The sequence below is a fragment of the Sphaeramia orbicularis genome, chromosome 9 (assembly GCF_902148855.1).
Source record: "Sphaeramia orbicularis chromosome 9, fSphaOr1.1, whole genome shotgun sequence".
Taxonomy (NCBI): Eukaryota; Metazoa; Chordata; class Actinopteri; order Kurtiformes; family Apogonidae; genus Sphaeramia; species Sphaeramia orbicularis.
The window spans coordinates 53,033,183-53,050,001 of NC_043965.1; the positions used below are offsets into that span (position 1 = coordinate 53,033,183).

The 16,819-nt window shown below is 38.7% G+C and overlaps 1 protein-coding gene across 2 annotated transcripts in view; it reads right to left on the reverse strand.

Annotated features, from left to right (window-relative positions):
- smarca2 (SWI/SNF related BAF chromatin remodeling complex subunit ATPase 2) overlaps positions 1-16,819 on the reverse strand; it is a 109,364-nt gene that overhangs the window by 53,988 nt on the left and 38,557 nt on the right. For both annotated transcript variants that reach the window (XM_030144541.1, XM_030144540.1), the window contains 6 exons: positions 14,600-14,657; positions 14,226-14,323; positions 13,701-13,848; positions 5,215-5,378; positions 3,309-3,375; positions 3,087-3,197 (listed from right to left, as the gene is read on the reverse strand). In XM_030144541.1, the coding sequence (XP_030000401.1) occupies positions 3,087-3,197; positions 3,309-3,375; positions 5,215-5,378; positions 13,701-13,848; positions 14,226-14,323; positions 14,600-14,657 (646 nt within the window). The remainder of the gene's footprint in view (positions 1-3,086; positions 3,198-3,308; positions 3,376-5,214; positions 5,379-13,700; positions 13,849-14,225; positions 14,324-14,599; positions 14,658-16,819) is intronic.

Below are 16,819 nucleotides of genomic sequence, written 5' to 3' on the forward strand. Positions count from 1 at the left end.
TCTCTCTCTCTGTCTCTCGCAGGGGAGACCAAACAGGATGGGCTCTAGCGCCACACGCACACACACTCTCACAAAAAAAGTGCTGTACACTGTGTTGTGACTGGACTCCTGAACCAGCTATATAACCACTGATGTGGAGGGTTTTGATAAACAACAACAGAGAAATACCTATTCACCCCTCAGTGTGGAAAAAGAACAACGATGTATTCATGAGTACTGGGGTATCCCATAGCAGTTTTTACAACCGCGTACTGTCTCCATAACAACCAGTAGTGCACGCAAAATCCTCATTTAAATAGGGCAGTCTCCTAGCCTTTGTGCCTGTTATTTGCGCAGGCAACCTTAGTTGATCACCCGTGACACACAAATCAATAGCACATGCATTCTTTAGCGCAAGCAAGCACATTTGCACCCGTTATTTGTAATCTGAGTAAATCATGCCCTTGGGGTCCAAATACATAAATAAATGTACCAAAGACTAATAAAAGTGGGTTTAGCAAAATAATATAAATCTAAACTCAACTAAAGTCTAATCATGAAGTGACAAGTGTCTATTCCAGCAGCATTTGGGTCTGCGTGAAAAACAAATGGGCAGCCACAGAAGGTATGGAATGTATTATTATACAGTGGGAACTGTGTAACTGCATGGACTGAATTTTAAATATCTGAGTTGTCGTGGAACACAGCCAGTGACAATGACTATCTTGCGTACCAGGCAAAATGAGGCAAAGCAGGATATTGTTTCTCTCAAGCCTGTGTATGTGTGTGTAAATTGTACTTGTATTTATCACACTTGCTAGCAGAGATGCACAGATATACTGACTGAACAGCATCAGCCAATATCAGCATTGCCAACAACAAATAAATGGACATTTCACCGATGCCAGGCACTGATGTTTTTCTCATTTTGTTCAACTTTCCTTTGATCTTATAAAATCCAAACTCTTCCAGTTTTTAGATTTTGCATTTGATGGTGGACTGTACTCAGGTGAAGCTGGTGCAAAATTGTGATGTTGGTGCAGTTTCAGTCTTTATATATCTTGTCATGTCACCCCAAAAAACCACATGAAATTTCTTATAAACAAACATAATCTGCATCTCCCCACTCCCAGTTTTTCATATTCGTATTATGTTCATCACATTAGTCGCTTTTCTATTGACCCTCAAATTACACGAAGATAACTTGCACATAAAAAATGTACCTAATGAAAAAACGACAATTGCGCAAAAACTGTCGTCTATCAATTGAAAGTTTTCACGCTGGCAAGAGGTGTTTTTTTTTTAACCTAGCGCAAATGGTATATCACACAAAACTGCAATGGAAAGACCTTTTTCCACACCTAGAGTCACGTGAATAAAATAAAATTAAATTAAAAAAAAAAAAAAAAAAAAAAGGATGTTGGCAGACATTACAACAAGCAAAGAGGAAGAGTTTTAAAAGAAACATGGCACATTATGTGTGGACACACCAGGAAACCCAATCATTTTTTTATTTAGTACAGGACAGGGGTAAAATATAATAATAATGAATATGTCTGTAAATCAACACGATATTTGCGTTCATCGCCATGTTTATGGCATGACTTCTCGCGTCATCTCGCGATGATAAATAAACAAATCATCGCATTTGTGATTTAATGGAAAAACGGACATTACGCACTTCTGTTTTTTGACACTTAGTAAATATCGTTAAGGTTTTGTGCATATGTCCAATGGAAAAGCAACTAGTGTCGTGGTGTTATTACTGATGCAAAACAAGTTTGATTTATTACGATGACACCATTGGCATCAGGGTGCTGATGTAGGACACTTTTTATTTCACACAAGCTGTCATAATGCTGGTTCAGCCAGTCTGGGGGGGAAAAACAGATTCAGCTTCTACACTAGCTGGGATTGGAAACTGACTCAAGTATAGTTTACACTGCATTGATGTTGTTGGTGAGTTGACAAGAGTGACCCAAAAGAATCTACTTCTTCATGTAGTAATATATTTACAAATATAATCAGTTTCACATTCATATCAATGAATCTTTATCCCAAAGATGATTTTGTTTTCATTTACATTCAAAATATGATGAAGCTTATAGTTAGGGTGGCTCCTCCTCTCTGCTCCTTCTCCTGTCTGACCTCCTCTCTACTCCTCCTCCTTTCTGACCTCCTCTCTGCTCCTTCTCCTATCTGACCTCCTCTCTGCTCCTGTCTGACTTCCTCTCTCTTTCTGCCTGTTAAAGGTAGTTTTTCCTTCCACTGTCACCAAGTATTTGCTCCTGGAAGAGTCTGTCAGTGTCTGTGAACTGGCTTAAGAGTCTGGTTTAAACCAGCTCTATATGTAAAGTGTCACCTTTTGGTCCTGCTCAAGGTTGTCTGGTTTCTGGAAGAATTTTTTAAGATTATGTCTACAGTTCTGGATGCTGATGTAACACCTTGTCCTTTTATTGCCATCTTTGGAGTCCCCCTGAATTATCCTGAGTTCACCACACAGAAACTAAAAGTGTTAGCATTTGCTTCTTTGATTGCCCATAGATGTATCCTCCTTTGGAAGTCGCCTAAACCTCCAGCAGAACGACGCCTGGATAACGGACATAATGTCTTTCTTGAAACTGGAAAAGATCAAATTTTCTCTCAGAGGATCAACAGAGAAATTTTACATTACATGGAAGCCTTTCCTCTCTTACTTTCATAAAACATCTATAGAAAACATAACAGAATAGAATAGCTATAACACTCATAATTAAGTGAATGTAGACCAATGTGAGTAGGGGGGTACTACTTTTCTCCTTTTTTTTTTCCTTAGTTTAAGTTTTTCTTTGTTGTTAGTTGTTTTGTTTTGTTTTTTTGAAAACTGGAAAATTGGACATACGCTTATACCTGTGCTAAGAGGATATGTATACTGAAAATGTAGCCTAATAAAAAGATTTTAAAAAAAGAAAAAAAGTAAAGTGTTATGAGATAACTTTTGTTAGGATTCGACGCTACATAAAAAAATTTTATTTGGTAATATGGAGATTATACATAATGCACTGTTGGAGCATGTATATACATTTGTGTGTTTGACCTGTACAAGACAGAACACTGAGTTACATCACCTTGGCCAGAATGTGCTTGTCCTTGATGATGTATTCATAGGTGGTCAATAAAACATTAAACTTCCCACTGCGGAGCTGAGGTACAAGCCCTCGACGCAAGGCAGGTGTACCCTTCCAGGGGGGAATATAAAAAAAGACAGATTTCTGTCAAGAGTCAACAAAAGACAATCAAAATATCTTGAATGAAAGCAGAAAAAAGAGGCTTAACAAATTTATTTTTACCTTGTAAGCAATTTTGACCACAGAGGGTGCCCACTTGTCAAGTTCATAGACCCAGTTTGACAATGTCCTGCAAAGAGAAAATCCAAGACTGTCATTACATGAATAGGTGAGCTCCAAAGCAATAAAAGACATCTTTAGCTTAGATCAGAGGTAGCCTGAAGAAGTGTCCAATAAAGGTGTCCAGTACTAAATGAAATGCCTGCCACAGACGTAGCATGAAGTGGATAAACGTCAAACAAGAAGAATGCCTTGCAATGAAGCACAGGAGCTTCTCGAAGGGTCAAACTGATTTGTAGCTTACAATCAAACCCCTCTTCAAGAGGACTTCTTCAAAACAGAGCCCTCTGGGCAGATCACCCTCTCTGCCTATTAACTTTATCTTCCCAACACAGAACCAGGAGAAAAATATGTTAAGTGTACACTTTTCTTCGGTTTTCACAGCGGGCTGCCACTACAGGATGGCCATCCCTGCTTCAGAAGTGCTGTGAAGTCGCAATTACACAACTCTATACAAAGCTTTTCATTTAAAACATCACATACAAGAAACGGAGATGTGTTCCAGCCAAAACCAGAGTGCGAGAGAAAGACTTTAAGAGGAGCATGGTAGATACAATTTTTAATGTGTGACTTCTTAAATCATATTCTATTGTTAAATGAATAAGATGAAGCTTTCCACTTATGTTCACTCATAAATCTGGATTTTTCAGCATGTTTTTGGTTTCTAGCTCATAATCTGTTGTATTTTCAACTTGTTTTTGGCTTATATCTGTCCCATTTGTGGAATCTTTAGCTTGTTTAGAGGTTCTATTCATACATATTTTTGGCACTTTTAGCTTGGTTTTGGTGGTATTTTTAGCTTGTTTTCAGCTTTTATGCATACAATTTATGGCATTTTTGTTCGCTTTTGTCTTCTGTCTATAAAATTTGCATCATGTTAACCTTCTGTGTAGAATTTCTGCTGTTTTGAGCTGGTTTTCAGCCTCAACCTGCCAAATGTTTGTTTTTGGCTCCTACCTGTAGAGTTTTTGGCATTTTCAGTTTTCAAATTTTTAGTATATATCAGTAATTTCAACATTTGAAAATACTGATATAACGAAGGTATACATGCCAACAAAAGATAGTTTACTATAGATTTACAACATTGCATGCATTTAGATTATTTAGCAAAGTAAGTGGCAGTAGTGACATCTATATTTCACACCATTCCATAAAATGAACTAATGGGTTAATAGTAATTACATGAAGGTGCAAATAAGGAGCAAAAATTGTTTGAGACATAGAACTGCCACCAGCGGCAGATGAGAGTTCAAAGAAAAGAAAATGAAGGAATGCTTATGAAGGAATATACAAACTAGATTGCATTAATATGTTTGCTGAGTTTGCCATTTGTTAATACACTGAGGTGATTTATGGTTTTATTGTGGCTGTTTTTCTAGCTATTTTTCTATGCAAAATCTGAGCTATATTGTATAAACCATAGCCTCTCTGAATTTTAGTTTGAAAAACAAAATGCAGTTCTGGCATAAGCGACAGTCAAATTCAAAGGCTTGGGTACGCTACTGCCCCCTGTTGTTGATAGTTGAAGTTCATTTTTGAATCTCACAACTGCAAATAACTCCTTTAACTCATGCCCCTGAATACGAACCAGTGAGTACGCCTGGCACCCAAAATGTCCTCAGAACACACAGGTTTATCAGCACCTCATTTAGAGACAAAGCCCCTGACTGCTCTGTTATCTCCCATGGGCCCATCTTATGACTCCCACTGATAAAGGGCAATATATTTCAATTCTATGATGAAATCATTTCCTACACTGTGGACAATGGTTTCCTAGCTGAAACTACTTCAGGGTGTCATAGCAGCATTCGATAAGACCTGTCATCAATGTCTGAGGAGGGATACTGACGAGAGAGGGACGATGATGAGATATGGCCCGTTGAGCCTCTTGTGCTCCATCAGGTAGGTGATAAGGGCGATGGTTTGGATGGTTTTGCCTAGGCCCATCTCATCAGCCAGGATGCCGTTTAGGTTGTTGTTGTATAGGGACACCATCCATTCCAAACCCTGGATCTGCATCACACAAAGAGGAGAAAAGTATGCATCCTGAATATGTATGCAGACAAAATATTTCCCACATGTCTAGATAATATTTTAATTTGGATATAATGTTGTATATGCAGAAACAGAAAGAAAGACAGTATGGCACCTTTAGCAGAATTTGATTTACTTACTACTGATCACTTTTACGATCCATTTTGAGATTATGGACCAAATAAATGTATGCTTTAGAGTAAGACTATCCAAGTTTTTATAAATTTCATACTTGATATGACATAATATGATATGGTATGATATATGATTTTTAGATGAGATGAAAGATGCCTACAATATGAAAATGGAAGTAATGGAAATTATTCTACACACACAGACACACACACACACACAGTGGTGTGAAAAAGTGTTTGCCCCCTTAATGATTTCTTTTTTTTCATGTTTATCACACTTAAATGTTTCAGATGATTTAATAAAGTTAAATATTAGACCAAGATAACATCTGGCATAAAAGTAACACTGCATCTTGGACAAGGAACATCATCTCAACAGTAAAATATGGTGGTGGTCTGGGATGGTCTGGGGCTGTTTTGCTGCTTAAGGATGTAGAAGCCAAAAATGTAATAACGACCCATAACGTAATAACAACCCACAACGTAATAAATTTGCCGTTTTTAAAATGTAATAGGCCCATAACGTAATAACTGACCAATAACGTAATAAAAGTCCTGAACCGATAACGTAATAACTTTTGACCAATAACGTCAGTTATTACGTTATTGGCCTGATAAAAAAGAAATTCTTTACAAATGTAATAACTAAGCCAATAACGTAATAATATATTAATATATCACAGTATTTAAGTTCAATTTATAGGATAAAACTGTGATTCCCCCCCATGTATTTGTCTATTTAACTTGATGGTTAAAATGATCTCTAGTCCTGTCTGCTGCTCCTTAGCCTTTCAAGCTACTGTATCTCCAAATGAAATGGAAACACACGTTTACAAACATTGACAATGGTATGAAATGAAATATGTATGACATGTATGACATGTAACTCACTCTTGAAGATAGTATTTTTTTCCCCCTTGTTAACCCTGTAAAGCCTGAACCACTAAATCATTGACAGAAAGTTCTTCAAAACTGGAGCCTTTATTGGTCTTTCTGAACAACGAAAAACAAAAAAATCAAATACTAATTTCAATGTATGAGTTTGAGTTTGTATCATATTTGATACATTGTATTTCAATGCTCAAATATTATCATTTTTCAACAAACAAAAACATAATATAACACAGACATATCTAACATACTGGTAATTCCAAACATACATAAGAACATTTTCCAGTGCTACTGTCATGCAGCAATGAGAAATCCACCAGTGGAACTGGCAGTGAAAGTCTGGAGGACATAACATTTCAGTTTTCTTTACTAATTTTGTGGTTCACAAACTTTTTAATTTGCATGGTCGGAGGCCTGAAAACAGTTCCTGCCCTTGTTCAGACAAAGATGCACTTTAGATTTCTTACAGTGCACATGCAAGCCTATAATCATATCATTATAATCATAGCATAATCATTTTCAACGCTTCTTCAACACTGTATTTTTTTGCCATCTAAAAACACGTGCACACACAAAAACAGGTTAATGTGTATTTTTTCTCTAAATTGGTCAGTTTTCAGTGAAAATCAGTAAGAAAAAGGAAGTTACTAGCTATGGTACCATGGCAACACCCACCTAGTCATCAATCATCATGCAAGTTGAATCTGGGTGTTTCTATGACACTGGTCCTAAAAGCACGACAGAGGGGCTAAAAATTCAAACCAGATGTAGACTAATGTTATGAAGCAAGTTTGGAAGCACTTTGGGTCTGTTTTAAAAATACATATTTACTGAGATAAAATAAATTATTTTTCAGATAAAATACATTTTTATTTGACGTGCGCATACAAAAATCCATGTCACCCGGTAAAATTGAAACGAAAATTATGCTACTATTTTTTTAAATATCTTTTTATTTTCTTACATATACATTTTGAGAATTGAATATGCAAGGCAGAGTGTTTCATAAAAATGACTGCTGTTGCAAAATCACTCGTGATTTACATGTGTTTAAATTGGCAGGTTCTGCATGTAACATGAATGGACACGATGGGTTCCACAAGAAACCTGGAATGAGACTGACATTCATGAAAAACCTGCATGTCTGGATTAGGAAAACCACTAGGATTGACACATTTAACACAGTGTCTTTATTTATAGTCTATATAAGACCATTCACACACGTTTTCATACCAAAATGACACCTAGCTAGCTTTTTATGTCCCAATTTGGGTCCAAATATTTTATTAAAAATTCTTTAATTTTGGGATTTTTTTGCATTCATCTGAGGTCGTCATCAGTTCCACCCAGGGGGGAAATATGTTTATATTTCTCTTTTATTATTGGGTCTTAAAAGATGGGAAAGTGCCAGATACCAAAATAAACCCAGTTTCATAGAAGCACCCATATTTAAATTTTTTGCACTAAATGTACCAAATTATGCAATTTAAACATTTATACAGTTTAATTGAAAAGTAAAGAAGACTGTATGTTGCTTGATGATATGTATAATGCATGAAATGCAATAAAATTACAACTGACTGATTTAGAGTTACATGACCTCATATACCTGCTGTATCAAATTTGATACGCCTTTTTCAACACGGTTTTACTAAAACATAGATTATGAAATATTAAGTAATTTCACATTGCATCAACCCAATAACTCTTCCTATTGATGTTTCAGTAAAAAAATTTAATGTTCTCTGACGTTAACCTTTTCAAAATTGGCAAAGTTCTTCTTCAAAAACCACCTGTGCCTCCTTCCTCATTAATGACAGTCTGGTAGTGTCATTGGAAAGGCCTCTGGTGGATTATCAGTGTATTGCATGTATCTAATTGTATACATCAGGTTTTTCAAGAAAAAAAATATATCACACTGATCATGTAGAGGGCTTCAAAACTCATGTCTCAAATATGATACATTTGGTGTTATAGGGTTAAGGATTTTTTGATTTCCCATAATTGACCACTAGATGGCAGTGGTGTGACATTGACTTTCTTCAGTTATCCAAACTTCCTTTTCTTCCTTTCTAGTACACATGTTGTGTAAAAGTAATTAGTGATCAATTTTCTTTGGTGAGCAGTTCATTTTGTTGAAATTCTTGCATATACCACGTACAATCTTACGTATTCAGTGGATGAGGACATAACATTATTGACAATGTATTCAAAGTTAACTGACTATACCTACTTAACTGTTGGCTAGTTACTATCATTATTAACTATTACAGTTAGATAATATCAGGGGGTATAAACCTTTTAAAGGGTTTGTCCCCTATTTGATCTATTCAATATATCCATTCCGTTCCACAAAATTTACCAGATGCATGCACACACACACAGACGCACGCACACATACACATACATACACACTTTACTTTAAAAGGTTTATACCCCTTGATATTATCAAACTGTAATAGTTAATAATGATAATAACTAGCCAACAGTTAGCTAAGTATAGTCAGTTAACTTTGAATACATTGTCAATAATGTTATATCCTCTTCTACTAAATATATAAGATTGTACGTGGTATATGCACAAATTTCCATACAATGAACTGTTCACCAAATTGGTCACTGATTACCTTTTATCATGTTAACTAGAAAGGAAGAAAGGAAGTTTGGACAACTGAAGAAAGTCAATGTCCCACCATTGCCCTCTAGTGGTCAGTTATAGGAAATCAAAAAATCCTTAACAGTGAAAAAAATTACTATCTTCAAGAGTGAGTTACATGTCAAACATGTCATACATATTTCATTTCATACCATCGTCTATGTTTGTAAACATGTGCTTCCATTTCATTTGGAGACACAGTAGCTTGAAAGGCTAACAAGCAGCAGACAAGACTAGAGATCATTTTAACCATCAAGCTAAATAGAGGAATAGATAAATACTACATGGGGGGGGGGGGTTATCACAGTTTTATCTTATAAATTAAACTTAAATACTGTGATATTTTAATATATTATTACGTTATCGGCTCAGTTGTTACATTTTCAAAGAATTTTTTTATTTTTATTTTTTATCAGGCCAATAGCGTAATAACCAACCGATAACGTAGTAAGTTATTACGTTATTGGTCAAAAGTTATTATGTTATCGGTTCAGGACTTTTATTACATTATTGGTCAGTTATTACGTTATGGGCCTATGACATTTTAAAAATGGCAAATTTATTACGTTATGGGTCGTTATTACGTTATGGGTCGTTATTACGTTATTGGCTTCTACAAGGATCTGGAAGACTTGTTGTGGTAAATGGAACCATGAACTCTGCCATCTACCAAAGAACCCTGAAGTAGAATGTCCAGCCATCTGTTTGTGACCTCAAGCTGAAGCGCACTTGGGTTCTGCAGCAGGACATTGATCCAAAACACACCAGGAAGTCTATTGCTGAATGGCTTTAGAAAAACAATTGCAGACTTTAAGGGCCCTAGTCAAAGTCCTGACCTGAATCTGACTGAGATGCTGTGGCATGACCTTAAAAAGATGGTTCATGCCCGAAATGGGGCCGAATTACAATTCTGCAAAGATGAGTGGGCCAAAAATCCTCCCCAGCGCTGTAAAAGACTCATTGACAGTTATTGCAAGCACTTGATTGCAGTTGTTGCTGCTAAAGGTGGCCCAACCAGTCATTGGGTTTAAGGGGCAATCACTTTTTCATACAGGGCCATGTAGGTTTGGAATTTTTTTCCCCCTTAATAATAAACACCTCCAATTTAAAAACTGCATTTGGTGTTTACTTGTGTCCTCTTTGTCGACTATTTAAATTTGTTTGATGATCTGAAACATTTAACTGTGACAAACATGCAAAAAAATACGAAATCAGGAAGGGGGCAAACACTTTTTCACGCGTGTGTGTGTGTATTTCTTTACTGATACGCACACACACACACACACACACACACACACACACACACACACACACACAAACACAAATTAATAATTTATTGTAATCATATCTAGCACCATATTGCCAAGCCCTGAGTGGCATGGTACTTAAATAATAGATACTCACACATATAAATGCCAAAGGAAGACAGAGGGAGGTCTAACTAATGACATCTGAGGCTAAACTGGAAAGGCAAATGACACATGTCCCATACATTCATATTATGCAAAAATACAGGGTGGGGAAGCAAAATTTCCAATGAACATTTAGTTGTTTTTTCTCAGCAGGCACTATGTCAATTGTTTTGAAACCAAACATATATTGATGTCATAATCATACCTAACACTATTATCCATACCTTTTAAGAAACTTTTGCCCATATGAGTAATCAGGAAAGCAAACGTCAAAGAGTGTGTGATTTGCTGAATGCACTCGTCACACCAAAGGAGATTTCAAAAATAGTTGGAGTGTCCATAAAGACTGTTTATAATATAAAGAAGAGAATGACTATGAGCAAAGCTATTACGAGAAAGTCTGGAAGTGGAGGAAGTAACAAAAAATGTACCAAAGCTTTTATTAAAGCTCTCAAATCCAAAATCTTAAAGGATCCAACCAAATCCATGAGAAAAATGGCAATTGAACTTAAGGTAGACAACAAGACCGTTAGAAATCCAGTAAAATATAATTTGAAGTTAAAATCTTACACAAGAACACCAAAACAATTGTTGACAACAAGTGTTTTGATTTGATTTTGGATTTGAGAGCTTTAATAAAAGCTTTGGTACGTTTTTTGTTGCTTCCTCCACTTCCAGACTTTCTCGTAATAGTTTTGCTCATAGTCATTCTCTTCTTTACATTATAAACAGTTTTTATGGACACTCCAACTATTTTTGAAATCTCCTTTGGTGTGACGAGTGCATTCAGATAATCACACACTCTTTGACGTTTGCTTTCCTGATTACTCATATGGGCAAAAGTTTCTGAAAAGGTATGGATAATAGTGTTAGGTATGATTATGACATCAATATATGTTTGGTTTCAAAACAATTGACGTAGTGCCTGCTGAGAAAAAACAACTAAATGTTCATTGTAAATTTTGCTTCCGCACCCTGTATATGTTGAAAATGAAGTCTTTCCCTGTTTTGGTTACAAAAATATATTGTTCTGGCATTTAGAGCAGACAATAGAAATGTGCAATATGTTTATGTGTTATACAACATGGAAATGTCTGATACTGAATGTCAATAAAAAATAAATTACAAAAAAAAAAAGAAAATTAAGTAGAAGCAGAGTAGGAGAAACAAATAAAAGTTGAACATCCTAATCGGTTTCTTCTGCCTGTTTAATTGTAGTGTAAAACTTTTGATGGCTCTGAAGTCAGTTTGATTGTTTGTACAGTTGTTTTTGCTAGTGAATTTGACCTAATTGCTATAGTGGCATTTTATATTCCAACTGATTTTAAATAGTGAAAAAATAACAGCCATGTTGTCATGCAGCAGACTGTGTAGCTCACTGTGGCAAAGGGAAAATAATTAACGAGAGACTATGTGAAGAAACGAAGGCCATCACAGCAGTAAAGGGCAATGCAAACCAACCATTACCAACTACTACTAAACACTTGACGTCACAGTTCATTTCAGGAGTTAAACCTAAAATTTAAAGCTAAAATGACTGGGAAATAATGAACTGCAAACTGTACTGTATAAATGTGTGGACTCTATAAAAGACTGTTCACAATTCTGGTCTGTCTGCACTGCACACAATTGATCCACACAATTATTGTCAAGCTGAAATCTCTCCAATTCACCACCCACCTCTCCAAGCAGCTACCACCATATCTCATTTAAAGCCTGGTATGCCATAAATCAGAAGAGGAAGTGCTACAACTGCAGCTTGGTTGAAAAGGGAATAAAACACCTGCAACATCCAATTACCAGGCTCCTATCACTGCTACCACACCATCTCTCACAGCAACCTCCACTCACTATAGTAAGTGCAAAATCAAGAATGTGGTGTGGTGAATCCATGTGGGTGGACCACTGTTATCAGACACGTCTCAGCACAGATGATTGGATGTTCTGCTCTTCAGGAGAATACTTGTTTATTTGTTTGCACACCATGTGACCTCAGGTTTCTAACAATCAATTGTCTCTAAATCCAATTCAACGATTGAGTCTTCCAAAGTCTGTGAATACAGTTTGACACTTCGGTAATAGAACAGCAGGTGACCAGTACAGACTTTTCAAATGCCACGGCCAATTATTTTCAGTAGTCTAAACGGAGTCAAAACAAAGTACTGCTGTGGACAGGGGAAAACCGGTTTTAACAGTTTTTCTATAATATTTAACAATCTATCACATGCATTCTATAACAATCTATATCAATCTATAATAATAACATTTTGTATGCCATGTCCAGTATGGGATCTTAAACTGGCTAAACAGACATCCGTTCTAATGATGGGCTGTGTCAAATTAAAAAGTGTCCTACAATAGTGACAGAGCAGGTTTGGCACTAGTAATACACAACATCATGACAATATGATGAATGTGATGAGACTGACAACATGAAGGAGATCACTTTTCAGTGAGGGAATGGTAAGACATACATTGTGTCTGTTTACTACAAGTTCATGCGTGTCTGAGTAAAATATCACACTCAGTCTTAGACTCATTTGTCCTGCTGAATACAGCACTGCCTCTTCTTATTTAGTGTTTATTGGCAGTTGTAAACGTACTTTAAAGGGGCATTTTACAAACTGGACTGTCATTCATGGGCTCAGACAGTCAGAGGTGTGACACCTAGTGGTAGAAATATGATCTGGTTCAGTGTTTAGCTTAAGTTCAAACATGATTTAAACTTTTTACACTGGCCCAACCCTACTCTGAGTGACACCGGGAAACTTTTACATTGGAATATATGAGCAAGCTATGCATTTTAAAAAATATTGTACCAAAAAAGTGCTGTCTGATATGTGAATGGTTTCGACACAGTTAATAGGTAAAGTGCAATATGTGGCATTTGGGAAGAAGCGTGTATTAATTGTGTTGTTTTGAATAACTCCATATAAGATCTATGTCAAGAAAATCACAGTTTGTATTGGTCATCCACACTTCCACTGTCTACAGTCTGCATATATTTCACACATATTGTCTTCCACGATCCCATGGGGCTCACTGAAAAGGGTGTGGCACTCCTTATTTGCTCCTCTTGTTTTAATTTGCAGCAGATTTAATTTGCATTTGCTGCTCCGCCAATTTAAAAGCACCAAATCAAACTGGAATAATGCCCATGTTTATTTGCATACAGAGCATAGATGGAGGTGCGTGTGCTTGTGTGTACCTGGTACTGTTTGAGTGTGCCATTGATGAGCAGTGAAGATTGCTTCTCCACCCTCTCTATGACAGCATGGGCCACACCATAGTATGACTGGGAGCTTGTCTGTCCAGTAGGAACACTGTATTCATCATCCACATCCTGCTTGGCTGACCTGAAAACAGGCACAATGTTAAAAAGGGGGAAATCACTACCATGGTTGAACTTTGCTGCTTTATACTGATTTCAGTTCTGATTCAAGACTTTCAGAGTCTGATGCCAGTTAGAGCACAATCTGAGCTCATTCTGCAGGGCCCCTCTGGAAAAGTGTCTTTCAAGAAGATTTTTACAGTCAGCTTTTGATATCTTTATAAACAATCCACTGGTAAAAGAAATACTTCAGAGAGGAACATGCAACTTGTAAGGTTAACTGGTAATATTAAATTCACAATTTGATGTTTGTTTTTAACTGATGCCGCTCCAGGACAAAAAAATAGCAGGCTGTGCCAAGTCAAACTGAGATAGAAGGGTAGTGGGAAAGTAATACAATACTCGATGATGTGCTTGGCAGCTTTCACAGACACTTTGTCTCCATTGGCATCGATTATCTTCTTCTCCTCTGTTTCTGCTTTGACTGGCTCCTCTTCGTCCTAAAAAGGCAAAGTTGATAAAGTCTAGCTCAGAGGTTAATGTAACAAAAGCACAGGGGGGAAAAAGCACACAAGTAACTCTAATGGGAATTATGTCAAACACCAGTAACTGCTTGGCTATAGTACATGCAGCTACAGCCCCCTAGTGGACTGTGTAGACTTTGAGTGCGGTTTTGGCATCAATGTGTACACTGAATTCTTTCACCATCTGTGCATTTACATGAGAAGATATAAAATAATACATTGTGGAAGCTAATTAATGACAAAGTCACTGACCTCCTCCTCAAATTCGGAGCCGCTTTCTTCGCTGTCTGACCGTGGGGCCACTTCATAACTGATTTTCAAACACCAGAAATAAAAATAAAGTTACAATCTTTGTATTGTGTCACCCTAACCAATACTTGGAGAGGACTTCATTTAGCACTTCATGGAGGCAAAGACATGCACTGCATTTCTACATAAGTTCTCAAAGGAGCTTGTCCCACCATACATGAGAAGGAGACTGAAGGTTGATCCAAACTGTAAACTCAGATCAACAAAGGAATGAGAAGTGTTAAAAAATGAAAAATAAAAAAATATTTCAAACACAATTTTTTTTGTGGACCAAAATATAATTCAAATGATTATTTTTGTGTGGTGTTGCCCTCAGTGGTGCGCAGTTATGTTCCTCAATTTTAACCGCTTGCATACACACCTCACACTTCAAAACACTGATAGGTGGGGAGGCGAGGGGGAGGGGGGTCTTCCCACACCCCTGTTTCCTGGATACCGTCTGGGGGGGCTGGGGGGGGGGGCTGGAACATTGGCTTGGGGCTCACCTGGCTGCATTGCTGGGGGGTGCCACCCTCTGATGAATGATGTGTGCATATGGGGATTGTGGTCGGGGGAGGGGCTGGGCTAGCTGCTCTCTTGCCCGCTGCAGGTCGTGTTGGGACCGGGAAAGATGTGTGTATGTGGGCATCGGGGGTGTGGCGGTTGCTGGTGGGGTGGTGGACCGTGGTGGGGTTCCTGGCAGCTGGTGTTGCCACCCCTGGGCTGCAGTTGCTGCTGGGGGTGCGCTCGGGTGCCGCGCCTTGGGGGGACTCACGGCGGTGCTGCTGGGGGGGGGGGGGGGGGGGGGGACTCCGGATACGTGTGTCTGGTGTGTGCAGGTGTGTGTGCAGGTGGGTGGGAGGGGCTGTTGATGGGTATGGGTACATGTGTGGGTATGTGTGTACATGTAGATGTGTGCGTGTGGACGTGCATGTGGGTAGGTGTGTGTATGGGCATGGGTGGAGGTGTTTGTGGGTGTGTGTGTGTGTGTGTGTGTGTGAATGGTCGAACATGTGGGATGGGTGGTGTGTATGTCTGGGAGTCAGTGGGTGTGTGTGCATATGCTTGTGTGGGTGAGTGGGGGACTGGGGGGTGTGTGGGGTTTGGGGGTTGGGCTTGGTGGGATGGGGAGGTGGGCCTCCTGGCCCCCAGGGCGCTTGGCTGTGGCATCAGGGTGCGCACTGGCCTGCAGCGGGTGGCGGTCTGGGCCGGCCTGGCCGCCCGGTGTGCTGGGTGGGACCCCTGCCCGGGGAGACGGGTGGCTCCTGAGCTCGAGGGGCTCAGGGACTGGCGCCTTGCCTGCCACTGGGTGGCCGGCCCCCGGCAGGGGGGTGGCGGCTGGTGTCCCTGGCCCCCTGGGGCCTGTGCTCGGCTGCTGTGGGGCCTCTGGTGGGGGCCTCCCTCGACCATCTTCGGGGCGGGCACACTGTTGCCTCTTGGGGGGCGGGCTGGATCCCCCCTCTCTGTGGTGTCTGCTGGATGGCCGAGCCTTGGGGCCCTCTTGGTTGGTCCCTGATCCTTGGAGGGAGTGCGGTTGTGGTTGCATGTCTGTGTTCTTCACCTCAGTCTGTTTGCCTGGTTCACTCTGTCACAGCAGACGAATGTGAACAACTGATGTTGTGTGGATTTGTTACTGGTATTATTTGTTATAGGTATTATTTGTGCGAACGTGGTATACGATATTTTGGTCATGCTTTCTTATATTCTTCATTTCATAGGTCTTATGTATCTCGTTGTTTTGGGGTTTTTTTTGTGGTTTTGTTTGGGTTTTTTTCTCTCTCTTCTGCCCAGTTTACTCAGTTCTGGTTGTAGTTATTGTTACCATTATAATTTTCTCCATGGTTGTTGCTGTTTGTATTGTTGATACTTTCTTGTGAGGGTCTTCGCCACCTTCTTCTCTCTTGTTCTCTCCCCTTCTATTTATTGGATGCTGAAAGGCTACTGACTTGGTGACTGGGAGAAAGGTGATGGGTGGAGCATCAGACCAAAACACTAAATGTCAACATAAACATTACTTGTGGGCTGACACTTAGCTTTTCAAATGCGAATATTCTGGCTGGACTGCTACCTTCAGTGACATCAGTATTTGAAATGAACATGATTACTTAATGTCTGGTGACATTCAGGGGCATTTTATGATTACTTGGAATATAATTCTTACATACAGCACCTTTAACTTTCGAT